Source organism: Pelobates fuscus, chromosome 8, assembly GCF_036172605.1.
Source record: "Pelobates fuscus isolate aPelFus1 chromosome 8, aPelFus1.pri, whole genome shotgun sequence".
In the NCBI taxonomy this organism is placed as follows: Eukaryota; Metazoa; Chordata; class Amphibia; order Anura; family Pelobatidae; genus Pelobates; species Pelobates fuscus.
In genome coordinates, this window is record NC_086324.1 from 47,576,177 (window position 1) to 47,589,730 (window position 13,554).

General features: G+C 41.7%; 1 protein-coding gene across 3 annotated transcripts in view; it reads right to left on the minus strand.

Annotated features, from left to right (window-relative positions):
* ZNF385B (zinc finger protein 385B) overlaps window positions 1-13,554 on the minus strand; it is a 501,964-nt gene that overhangs the window by 178,432 nt on the left and 309,978 nt on the right. For all 3 annotated transcript variants that reach the window (XM_063429791.1, XM_063429792.1, XM_063429793.1), the window contains one exon: window positions 4,589-4,731. In XM_063429791.1, the coding sequence (XP_063285861.1) occupies window positions 4,589-4,731 (143 nt within the window). The remainder of the gene's footprint in view (window positions 1-4,588; window positions 4,732-13,554) is intronic.

Consider the following 13,554-nt stretch of genomic DNA (forward strand, 5'->3'; position numbering starts at 1 on the left):
CTTCGGCACTCCAGATGTTTTGGACTACACCTCCCATGATGCGTTGCCAGCATTATGGGTGTAAAAGCATTATGGGAGATGTAGTCCACAACATCTGGAGTGCCGAAGGTTGCCTACCCCTGGCTTAGTGAATGCTGGCACCAGTACCTAATTTTTTCCGAACCAGTTGTTGCAATGCATCTATCCGTACTTGCAAATTAGGTATACAAATATATACCTTTGTGTCAATTCAACATAATGGGGTAGATTTAGCAAAGAGTTCTGAGTTCTAAAAGCTGGGTGCAACCAATTGTAAAGGGGGAAGAATCACCAATAGAATGTGCCTGCCGGTTCCACTGGTTTCCATGGTGACTGCTCCACTTGAACACTTTAGACCACTTCTTAGAACAGAACAGTTTTATAAATCTCCTCCAATGTACTAAAGAGAGAGTTGCACTTTAAATAAAATGGTGTGAATAGAAATTATTTCTATTTTTATTCCTAACAAACCTCTATAAATACAGTCCATAAAGTATATGATTCATTCAATAATTGTAGTAGCAGGGTAATTTGCAGATGCTAAAAGTCATACACTAACATATGTCAAGATAAGGAGCTTAAGAGCAAAGAGTAATTTGTGACAGGTTGGCTGATCTCAAATTTTCTTGGTAACTAAAATGTTGCCGTAATTGACCATTCGGTTTTATGTAAAAGTACTTTATTCAGACTTCAGGACATTTTGATTTAAATATACAAACCAACGTAAGGTAAAATGAAACCCAAAAAGCTATTTGCTTTTTAAGTCTATTCTGTATTCAGAGACCGTTTCCTAGCTGACATATGGCTTTCTTCATGTTCAAGCATTTATAGCTTTGGAACAATAGAATATATTGTCCTTAATTCTCAATATACAAAACTAGTTTGTGTAAAAAAAATGGTGAGGTGTTTTTGTGGAAAGCAACAAAATCAGCTTTCTGTGTTGATTTTCCTGTCAACTTGGTGCTGCGTCTGATCGAAAGTCGATTTGTAAATTTATTCATAAGGAAAGGGCACTTTTGAACGTCAGGAGACCATCTAACCTGGATGACTGACAGTGCTGGAGGTGGGTTAGAAATTGATAGTGTAAAGCATGGGTCGTCAACCTTGTCCCTACCGCCCACTAGTGGGCGTTTCAGGATTCCAGGTGGGCGGTAGGGATTTTCAATTTTTTTTTTATAAATTGGGCAGGCGGGCGGGCGCGAGCCGGCGGTACCACTGTGACTGGGTACCGCCATCACCACTTGCGGCCCCGGCGGCAAACCGCCGGGGCCGCATATGGAGGGGTCCATCGGGTGGCCCATGCTGTCAGGGCCACCCGATGGATGTGGATTGTGAGGGGGCCCGGTCAGCGCTGGGCGCTTTAACAGCGCGACCGGGCCCCTTGTGATGACATCAAATCTGCTGGGAGGAAGTGATTCCCCGGTCACTCCTCCCAGCATACAGAGAGCCGCGCGGGAGGAAGGAGGAGGAGGGAGTCAGAGTGGGAACTCTGACTCCCATGCACCTGAGCCACCACTGGACCCCAGGGAAAGTCACCCTCCTGCACCTTAAAGGTAGGAAACAGGAGGGTGACTTAAATATAATGTGTGTTTGTTTGTGTATGTGTCTTTGTATGTATGTCTTGTGTGTGTATGTCTGTATACATGTGTCTTGTCTTTGTATGTATGTCTTGTGTGTGTGTGTATGTCTGTATATATGTGTGTCTTGTCTTTGTATGTATGTCTTGTGTGTGTCTTATGTATGTGTCTTGTGTGTATGTCTGTATACATGTGTCTTGTGTTTGTATGTATGTCTTGTGTGTGTGTGTCTGTATGTGTGTCTTATGTATGTGTCTTGTGTGTATGTCTGTATACATGTGTCTTGTGTTTGTATGTATGTCTTGTGTGTGTGTTTGTATGTGTGTCTTATGTATGTGTCTTGTGTGTGTGTATGTCTGTATACATGTGTCTTGTCTTTGTATGTATGTCTTGTTTGTGTCTGTGTGTATGTCTGTATATATGTGTGTCTTGTCTTTGTATGTATGTCGTGTGTGTGTCTTTGTATGCATGTTTTGTGTGTGTGTGTGTGTTTGTATGTATGTTTTGTGTGTGTGTGTGTGTGTCTTTGTATGTATGTCTTGTGTGTGTGTGTGTGTGTCTTTGTATGTATATCTTGTGTGTGTGTGTCTTTGTATGTATGTCTTGTGTGTGTGTGTCTTTGTATGTATGTCTTGTGTGTGTGTGTGTGTCTTTGTATGTATGTCTTGTGTGTGTGTATGTGTCGTGTGTGTGTCTGTCTGTATATATGTGTGTATGTATGTGTGTCTGTTTCTTGTGTCTGTCTGTATGTGTATGTGTCTTTGTATGTATGTCTTTGTGTGTGTGTGTGTGCCTGTCTGTCTGTATGTCTGTATGTGTGTCTGTATGTCTGTATGTATGTGTGCCAGTCTGTTATAGTGGGATACCTAGCTCAGCCTTCCTACTGGGCATTGCTATAAGGAAGGTTAAAAAAGGGGGGGAAAAAAAGGTGGGGAGGGGAATTGAGGAGGGAGAAGAGGGGAGCTGACGCACAGATGAGAAATCATATTATGCGCAAACAGAGAAGTCGTCTGAATATCACCGAAAGAGGAGACCTTTGTTTGTTCCTTACAACCTCAAGGATCTCATTAATCACTAGTAAAGGTAATTTCAATTTACTTTATTGTTTTCTCATTAAACTTTTTATAAAGTTAAAAACATTATAAACATGCATTAATTGCAAATAAAAAGATAAATGTACGTACATTTATTTTTTTTAAAACACCCTCCTTTCGAAAAAAATATTCCGCACTTGCGCGAAAACTGGTGGGCGGTAAGGAAATTTTTTCAACCAAAAAGATGCATTAGTGGGCGGTAGTTAGAAAAAGGTTGACTACCACTGGTGTAAAGTGTGAAAGTGTGAATTCTGTATGATCAATTTGACTGAGGAGGGGCAGTCTCTGAGCCACGGTAAGACCAAAGATTATGTCAAGTCATTACTAAATGTTTTGTCGTTAAACTGGGGGTTGGTTCCAGGGCGCTCTAGGCAACAGAACAGCTCACTTAAAGGATTATGTTGCTTTGAGTGACAATGTAATGTTTTATTTTTTATTATTGACTGTTCTTACAACTGAATGACTGCATTGCAACTTAGTTATTGCGTTTGCATTATTTTTAAAGGGATTATATAGTACAAGGAACACAAAGTTGTATTCCTGACACTATAGTTTCCTTAAGTCCCCCCTCCCTCTCGGCCATTCCCCCGGCATAGAGAGGGTTAAAAAAAAAAAACCTTTAACACGATTTCAGCATCAATCTCCATATGCGCTGGGTTGCATTCCGCCTCCTCCTCCAAGTGCATGGCTCTCCCCATAGGAACACATTGCTTCAGTGCTTTCCTATGGGGATTTAACTAACCAGGGATATCCTCATGCAAAGAGTGAGGACATCCAGCGTCAATTAGGTGACCAAAAGTCACTTAACCACCAGGAAGTGGAAGTGCCTCTAGTGACTGTCTGATTGACAGCCATTAGAGGCAGTCTTAGTCCTGCAGTGTAATCATACTAAGGGGACAAGGACACAGCACCCAGACCACTTCAATAAATATATAAATATAGTTTGGAGAACACTGATTTTTTTTTCCACCATTTGGTTCACAGATCAAGTGAGAAAAGTAACCAATAGAGGAAAAAGCAAGAGGAGCAGTAAAAAAACAATATATATATATATATATATATATATATATATATATATATATATATAAAAATATATAATATATAAATAAAATCCAATATAAACTGCTCCTCCTTTTTTCCCTCTATTGGTGACTTGATCTGTGAATAAAATCAACATTTAGTGGCTGTCCTCCTTCATCCCTTTTTATTGTGCGAAATCAAACATGTTCATTGATTCGGGTGTGATTCATTTGGTTCATAATTTAGGGAAAGAAAGAAACCATTTTTAACATAAATTCATAAATTCCAAATGTCTTGGATGTAGTGGGATAGGTCAAATTTGGTATACCTGACTCTCCATTTATTTATCTTGAGTACAGTTCTCGAGTACAACAGATACCTTTTCCCAAAAATAGCTTCAGAAGGCCAAAGCAAGGAATTTTATCAATGGCATGGACAGACTACATTCCTTCCCCTATCCCAAATTCTTCACTTAACAATGGCCTCAATTTACTATAAATGTTTTCATTGGTTTAATATTTTTGGATATACTTTTAAAAATAATAAAAAAAAATCAAAAATCAAAAGATCAAAAAGTACATCATATATAACAAAATATATCAAAGAATCTAAAATTTTTTACAATATAAAATCATTTGAAAAGCGTATCCAACAATATTAAATCAAGGCCAATATTAGGAGGGGTTTTGTTGTAGCCGATATATCAGGGTTTAAAATTTCAAGTCATACTCTACAAGACAGGCCTTATAAGTCCATACCCTTACAATGTCTAAATTCTCATTCTCTAAAGACTTTTGGTGAATGGACATTTTGAGCCCTGAAAATATTTTTAGTAGTAATTAAAAAGCAGAAAGAGGATAGCACAATATATCTACTTACTGTGTTAAAATTTGGGAAGAGACCAACAGCAGGACTGCTGTCCATTGGAAATGACACAAATGGCTTGATATCCAAAGAAGGTTGCATCACTAAGCTCGGAGTCCGGACTAGAGCTGGAAGTGTGGTGGTGTGACATGTGCTGCCTGGTAAAAAAAAAGAAACATTATATTTAGTATCAAGGCTGTTTTTTTGTTTGCTTTTTTATCCCTTGAAGTAGATCTGTCACATAGGAAATTAGAGAATTTTTAATCAAAAAAATGTTACTTATGCAAATCATGTTTTATGTTGGAAAAATTCCAATATACATTTAATTTCAATCTGACATTGAGGGTAAATTAATGACTTTTAAGAACAGGATCTCTGCATAAATAAGTCACGGTGTATGTATGTGCTTGTCTCTGTTTGTATGTGAGTACATGTATGATTGCATGTCTATGTCTATGTATATATGCAAGTCAATGTGTATGTTTGAGGCCTGACAAAAAGTGTAAGAGGTAAAAGGTGCAGGTTAAGATATTCACAAGAAGCAATGTTGGTTAAAAGCAGCGCCTGTGAAAGGATTTTTGGCTACACAGCCCTGCAGAATCCTGATGCAGAGAGAGGCTGCGCAGGAAAGGAGAGGCTGCAGCGTGACTCACTACATTGAGAGGGTAGAGCCCAGGCAGGCATTCATGCCAGGCAAGGAGACAGAATGTGTACTTCAAACCACCATGCTTTACAGTTGTAGAGTACTACCCCAGGGTAGGTACTGGGGGAGAGTTATTACATGTGTGTATACACAGATCCACACTCAACATATGGCTAAATAAAGACACTTCCACATGTATATATTTCAAAAGAAACAACCATGCACACTGTAGCGAGCCCGTGGTAATCCGGCTGGTTGCCCCCACTAGTAAGGAAGGAAGTGACCCGTTCTAATTGATTGCTGTGAACACTCCAAGGGGCACTGGGGAGATCCCCATTCGGGAACCGAACAGGGTGGGAAGCAATCCGCGAATGCTCCCCCTGGATGACGTTGGTCTAACGAACTGGCCGCCAACCAAGGTCGGCATGCGCCGAGGCTTCCCTTGCAGTTTGTGGTTTTCACACCTCGTTAACTAGATGCGAACATTCTAATGAGGTGTAAACGTTCCAAACAAACATTCTTATTGGGGTATCGAGGTGGTTCCCATTTGGGAGGTGAACAGAACTCGTTCGTATGGGGACTCCCGAACAGGGAGTAGGTAAAACATGAGAATACACACAATATAGGGGAAAACATGGGGACTGTCACACAGCAATTCACTAGCAGGTAGCAGTCCCGCCACACACACCACACACATTTATATAAATACAAAGAAACTAGTCCTGCACTCAAACTCCCATTACTCCTGGGCGGCAGCAATGACTACTGTACACATCAGCCAAAATACATATAGTCAAAACCAAAGAAAAAAAGGTTACCTGCGCTCTTTCCACATCCCTATGTATTTTTAAACAAATTGAGGTTTTTAGTTACCTCTAATGGCCATGAGAGGGTATGCCCACCTGCCATGTCAAGGCAGACCTCTTAGGTGGGTCCTAACTAGAGATGTCACGAACATAAAATTTTCCGTTCGCGAATGGCGAACGCCCGCAAATGTTAGCGAACTGGGCGAACCGCCATAGACTTCAATAGGCAGGCGAATTTTAAAACCCACAGGGACTCTTTCTGGCCACAATAGTGATGGAAAAGTTGTTTCAAGGGGACCAACACCTGGACTGTGACATGCCGGAGGGGGATCCATGGCAAAACTCCAATGGAAAATTACATAGTTGATGCAGAGTCTGGTTTTAATCCATAAATGGCATAAATTACCTAACATTCCTAAATTGTTTGGAATAACGTGCTTTAAAACATCAGGTATGATGTTGTATCGATCAGGTAGTGTAAGGGTTATGCCCGCTTCACAGTGACAGACCAAACTCCCCGTTTAACGCACCGCAAACAACCGCAAACAGTCCATTTGCACAACCGCAAATTCCCCATTTGCACAAGGTTGGATACCAAGCTAGCCATGTCCAGTTCCTTGTCCTCACTGATGTCATTAAAGGTCTCTTCCTCCACCCAGCCACGTACAACACCAAGGGTCCCCGAAAGGTGACAACAAGCCCCCTGTATTTTTTTTTTAATGTACACTACTGTTACACCAGATATGAGTTGCACTGGTGTGACACTGTGCCCTGGCAGGCCCTGAAATGCACACGTGTGAAGGAAACTGACTGCTATTATATTACAGTCCAAAACGTTTTTTGTTTTTTTTAAATGCAAGCTATTGTGACACCAGATATGAGTGTTGGCACTGGGCAAGTGGGCACAGTATACGCTGTGAGCCTGACACACACGCTGGCAGGCAGGCAACTGCAATTAGATTACACAGGGAAAAAAAAAAGCAGACTGATGTTCTAGCCCTAAAAAGGGCTTTTTGGGGTGCTGTCCTTACAGCAGAGATCAGATGAGTCCTTCAGGACTGTAGTGGACACTGAATACACTAGCCTAGCTATCGATTTCCCTATTAAATCAGCAGCAGCTACACTGTCCCTCCTCTCACTAAGAATGCAGCTTCCGGGGGGCGGGGCCTAGCTGTCATGGAGGAAAGACGCACTTTGTGTGAGCTCCCTCAATATCTCACTTTAAGCAGCTATCAACAAGCGAATTTCACCCAAGAAGGGGATGACCCAGCAATGTTGCTTCTACCTGACCGACCCGACATGCTTAATAGCGGTCAGCAACTCGACAGAGTCTTACTTACCTCCGCGTGGCAAGTGTGGCCTGGTGCTCACCAGGCGGGAGAGGTGGCCGATCTCCCGATCCTGGCATGCCCAGGAGCAGCTACTTCCCGGCAGGAGCTCCGTTACCCCCCCCCCTCGGACCGGTGGGGGTTATCCCGGTCCACCCCTGAGAGGCTGTCTGGAGCTAATGGACGCACAGAGCACAGCCGCCCAGGCCGACATACTCATCAGCGACTCTCCCAATATGGCGGCAGCCGCGTGTCCTCCTGGTACCAGCAAAGCATGGCAGGATATTGAGTCTAAGCTGGACAGACTCTTTAATCAATTTTGGAAGCAAATAACAAGCAGGAAGCCCCAACAAGCTCCATCACAGCCCCAACAAGCTCCACCACAGCTAAGCGAAGCAGTCCCCATTAAAATCCACCAACACAAAAGGCGTTGAAGACGGGACCGGAGGCACAAACAGAAATGCAGAGCCTGCCCCACGTCAAGCACTCGCCTCCACCTTAAGCCACCACAATCCCACACCGGACGTGAAGCACCACCGGGACAGATCCGACCACCCGATTATCAAGCTTCCACCACCTCAAGCCACGAACCCGGCACTCAGCCTTGCCTTTGTTGTTCCAGGTATCAGGGACTCCCAGGGTCTGCCCCTGGCGCCCAGAAGGGATCGGATGAGCACAAGCAGTAAACAGCAGCCTGCCAAGCATGTCCCACTATAGCCGATCCTCCACACCATGCCTTTGATCACATGAACTGCTCTCTGCACATTAACTAATCGTAAAGTAGCAAGCATTTAAACATGTCATTATTTCACCTCCTAAAGAGTTTATTGTCGTAGTTCCTTACATGCCTTTACCTTAACCATGCCTTTACCTTCATGTATTATGTTATTCACTAGTATCATCTCATGGGGCGACTCACACTTGATTTATAACTAGTGGTGGAGCTGCTGATATAAATACACAGTTGATAACGTGCAAGCTACACCCTAAACATGACAGCCATCTTTCACAACAATGTACTGCTAACACACTTCCGTCTAAAAAAAAAAAAAAGAATGCAGCCTTCGAATAAATCTAAAACGGATGCTGTCCAGGAGGTGGGAGGGTCTGGGAGGGAGGGTCTGCTGCTGATTGGCTGGAATGTGTCTGCTGACTGTGAGGTATAGGGTCAAAGTTTACTCAATGATGACGAATAGGGGGCGGACCATCCAGGGGCGAACGCGAACAAGCTATGTTCACCAGGAACTATTCGCCAGCGAACCGTTCGGGACATCTCTAGTCCTAACGCTAACCATTCGCCTTACTTCCTTGAGCTTCTGGCAAAAAGATCTCTAATGAGACAGAAAGGGGTATTTTTTTAATATACATCCTTACATACTTATTAACCCTTAATAGGGAACACATGGGATGGGCAGCAGCATTGAAACCTAGCTGTGTGATACAAAAGTGAATATAAATACAAAGAAACTAGTCCTGCGCTCAACCTCCCAATACATATAGTAAAAAACAAAGAAAAAAAAAGGTTACCTGCGCTCTTTCCACATTCTATGTATTTTTAACCCCTTAAGGACACATGACATGTGTGACATGTCATGATTCCCTTTTATTCCAGAAGTTTGGTCCTTAAGGGGTTAAACAAATGGTGGTTTTTAGTTACCTCCAATGGCCATGAGAGGGTATGCTCACCTGCCACGTCAAGGCAGACCTCTTAGGTGGGTCTTAACACTAACCATTCCCTTGCTTCCTTGAGCTTCTGGCAAAAATATCTCTAATGAGACAGAAAGGGGTATTTTTTTATATACATCCCTACATGCTTATTAAACCTTAATAGGGAACACATGGGATGGGCAGCAACATTGCAACTTAGCTGTGTGATACAAAGTGAATACAAATACAAATAAACTAGTCCTGCGCTCAAACTCCCATTACTCCTGGGCGGCAGCAATGACTATAGTGCAGGACTAGTTTCTTTGTATTTGTATTCACTTTTGTATCACACAGCTAGCTTGCAATGCTGCTGCCCATCCCATGTGTTCCCTATTAAGGGTTAATAAGCATGTAGGGATGTATATAAAAAAATACCCCTTTCTGTCTCATTAGAGATATTTTTGCCAGAAGCTCAAGGAAGCAAGGCGAATGGTTAGCGTTAGAACCCACCTAAGAGGTCTGCCTTGACGTAGCAGGTGGGCATACCCTCTCATGGCCATTGGAGGTAACTAAAAACCTCAATTTGTTTAAAAATAAATAGGGATGTGGAAAGAGCACAGGTAACCTTTTTTTCTTTGGTTTTTACTATATGTATTTTGGCTGATGTGTACTATAGTTATTGCTGCCGCCCAGGAGTAATGGGAGTTTGAGCGCAATAAAAATCATGCTCTCCTCTCACCCTCCACAAACTCACACACAGAAACACAGAGTGCATCCCTTACACACACACACACTGAATGTATCCCTTACGAACACACGCACTGCATGTATCCTTTACACACACGAACACACGCACTGCATGTATCCTTTACACACACAAACACACAATACTATTCTTTACACACACTACATGTATACCTTAAACACACATCCACTGCATCCACTACATATACATGCATTGCATGCACCTCTTACGTAAACACTACATTCACTATATACACATACTGCATGCGTTCTCTACACACTGTTTCCATTATAAACATACATACAAACAAACTCCATGCATCCCTTACACATATACACAGTGCCTCAGAGCCGCTAGAGTACCCCTGGACGACAAGGTAATATAGTGTCCCCCTCAGAGGTAAGAAGCAGAGTGGAATAAAAAAAAAAAAAGAAGAAAATACAAAGCTGCTCCACTCTCACAGAACACAGCCCATATCATACTCCACACACACGCACGCACACACGCATGCACACACACACAAAAACAAAATACATGGGGGGCAGGGCCTGCCAGCCAAAATGGCCGGTCGCACATTCTAGGATCTCCTGCAATGACTGGCAAACAAGCGCTGCTACGTAGCGAACCAAAAGCGACAGCGGCAAGCGGTGCCCGGGTACAAGCACAGAACGACATGAGCAATCGAATGATACATGCCCGGCACCGGGCATGTAATATCAAAGCTGAATATTTTTGGAAGTAGTTTTTAGTTTGTTTTTAGTTATAGCTATTTTAGGGGGATATCTGTGTGTGCAGGTGACTATTACTGTGCAGAATTATTAGGCAAATTAACAAAAAACAAATATATACCCATTTCAATTATTTATTTTTACCAGTGAAACCAATATAACATCTCATCATTCACAAATATACATTTCTGACATTCAAAAACATAACAAAAACAAATCAGTGACCAATATAGCCACCTTTCTTTGCAAGGACACTCAAAAGCCTGCCATCCATGGATTCTGTCAGTGTTTTGATCTGTTCACCATCAACATTGCGTGCAGCAGCAACCACAGCCTCCCAGACACTGTTCAGAGAGGTGTACTGTTTTCCCTCCTTGTAAATCTCACATTTGATGATGGACCACAGGTTCTCAATGGGGTTCAGATCAGGTGAACAAGGAGGCCATGTCATTAGATTTTCTTCTTTTATACCCTTTCTTGCCAGCCACGCTGTGGAGTACTTGGACGCGTGTGATGGAGCATTGTCCTGCATGAAAATCATGTTTTTCTTGAAGGATGCAGACTTCTTCCTGTACCACTGCTTGAAGAAGGTGTCTTCCAGAAACTGGCAGTAGGACTGGGAGTTGAGCTTGACTCCATCCTCAACCCGAAAAGGCCCCACAAGCTCATCTTTGATGATACCAGCCCAAACCAGTACTCCACCTCCACCTTGCTGGCCTCTGAGTCGGACTGGAGCTCTCTGCCCTTTACCAATCCATCCATCTGGCCCATCAAGACTCACTCTCATTTCATCAGTCCATAAAACCTTAGAAAAATCAGTCTTGAGATATTTCTTGGCCCAGTCTTGACGTTTCAGCTTGTGTGTCTTGTTCAGTGGTGGTCGTCTTTCAGCCTTTCTTACCTTGGCCATGTATCTGAGTATTGCACACCTTGTGCTTTTGGGCACTCCAGTGATGTTGTAGCTCTGAAATATGGCCAAACTGGTGGCAAGTGGCATCTTGGCAGCTGCACGCTTGACTTTTCTCAGTTCATGGGCAGTTATTTTGCGCCTTGGTTTCTCCACACGCTTCTTGCGACCCTGTTGACTATTTTGAATGAAACGCTTGATTGTTCGATGATCACGCTTCAGAAGCTTTGCAATTTTAAGAGTGCTGCATCCCTCTGCAAGATATCTCCCTATTTTTGACTTTTCTGAGCCTGTCAAGTCCTTCTTTTGACCCATTTTGCCAAAGGAAAGGAAGTTGCCTAATAATTATGCACACCTGATATAGGGTGTTGATGTCATTAGACCACACCCCTTCTCATTACAGAGATGCACATCACCTAATATGCTTAATTGGTAGTAGGCTTTCGAGCCTATACAGCTTGGAGTAAGACAACATGCATAAAGAGGATGATGTGGTCAAAATACTCATTTTCCTAATAATTCTGCACTCCCTGTAAATGTGCAGCTAAATATTGTATGAAATAGAATAAAATTACTGTGTTTTAATAATTAAATTGTAAAGTTTTGTGCCTGTTTGTGTATGCAGTTATTATGGTAACATTCCGGAAGATGATGTGTGTGTGCGTGCGTGCATGCATGTGTGTGAAAGAAAGGAATGCATTAAATACTTGATTATTTTAACACGAAGTTGCTATGTTACAGGAAATACTTAATATCCTTTGTGACTGGAGAATTCCCTGGTGAAACTTGGTAAAATTGTACGTGGCCAACTATTGATTGGGTTATTCTGGGAACAGAAACGTATCTTCAGTCGCCAGCGTCTCACACAATGAAAGCTGCTGTATTTCGAATGCCGCTCACAGTTTTAATTATAAATAGCTATTAAAATAAAATGCAAGCAATCAAATAATGTGAAAGAACCGAAACATTCATTATTATAGGGAAATTCTCAGGTAGAAAAGGAAAAGACATGTAATTGTCAATCTATAATAATTCATAGCCTTTAAAGTATAACTTATGTTTAACAAAAAGCATTTTCATTTTCCTCATCGTCAATTAGATCCATGCATAGCAGATATGAAATGTTCTGCTTAATGAATTGTTTGCCTTTTGATTACTGTATTCCAAAACTACTTTGCAAATAGTTGAAGAAAATTAATAGGAACTAGACATTTATTTCATTTACATATTTTATCATGCTTTCAAATTAAAAAAGGTAAGGAACAAGTGGAAGTTACAAAAGCAAATTTGGCGTTAACTTAAAATACATCACAGAAGTATTTTGGGCACTTTTTGTTAAAGTTGGGAAAAGTAATTTAATGTATACTCTGACTCTTTGTAAACTGTAAAATAGGAATAAAAAGGTTAGTAATATAAAACACAATCAAAGCAAATTGAGAATGCTTTCCTATAAGACTGGCTGAATGCGCGTGCGGCTCTTGCCACGCATGCGCATTCAGCCGATGACATCAGAAGAGGGAGGAGAGTCCCAGCGCCGAGGGAGCCCGGCACTGGAAAAAAGGTAAGGGATTAACCCCTTCGTCCCCCTTCAGCGATACCCTCTGATCCTATCCTATACCCTCTGATCCTAAACGTCTTTAACCCTAAGGCTTCCAAACACTAACTGCGACTAAACTACTTGGGATACACCATAAGCCTGTCTGTAGGTTTATCTGTGTTTGTTATGAATTAAATAAATTGTGCCTGTGTGTTCACGCAGTTGCGGTACAAGCTCTCTCATAAAAAGCTATTACAGCTATAAAGAACAAATGTTGCAGAATGAAAAAAAATATATATAGAAGAAAAAAAACTGGCAAACCATTAAACTCTATGAAATAAATAGTAAAGTCTTCTTAAAGCTGCAGCTTTATTATTATAATAAACACATATTTGCAACTTTAGAAGACTTTGATATCTATTTCATAGCTTAGGGTGATTAGGGTAGTGGTCCTTTAACCCCTTAAGGACCAAACTTCTGGAATAAAAGGGAATCGTGACATGTCACACATGTCATGGGTCCTTAAGGGGTTAAACTCTAACGTATAGACTGCACTGACCTCGAGTGGGTTCTGTTTTACAATTTTATGAAACATTTTACACTAACAAAATTCAAAGTGTGTCTTTTAACACCTTTTTTA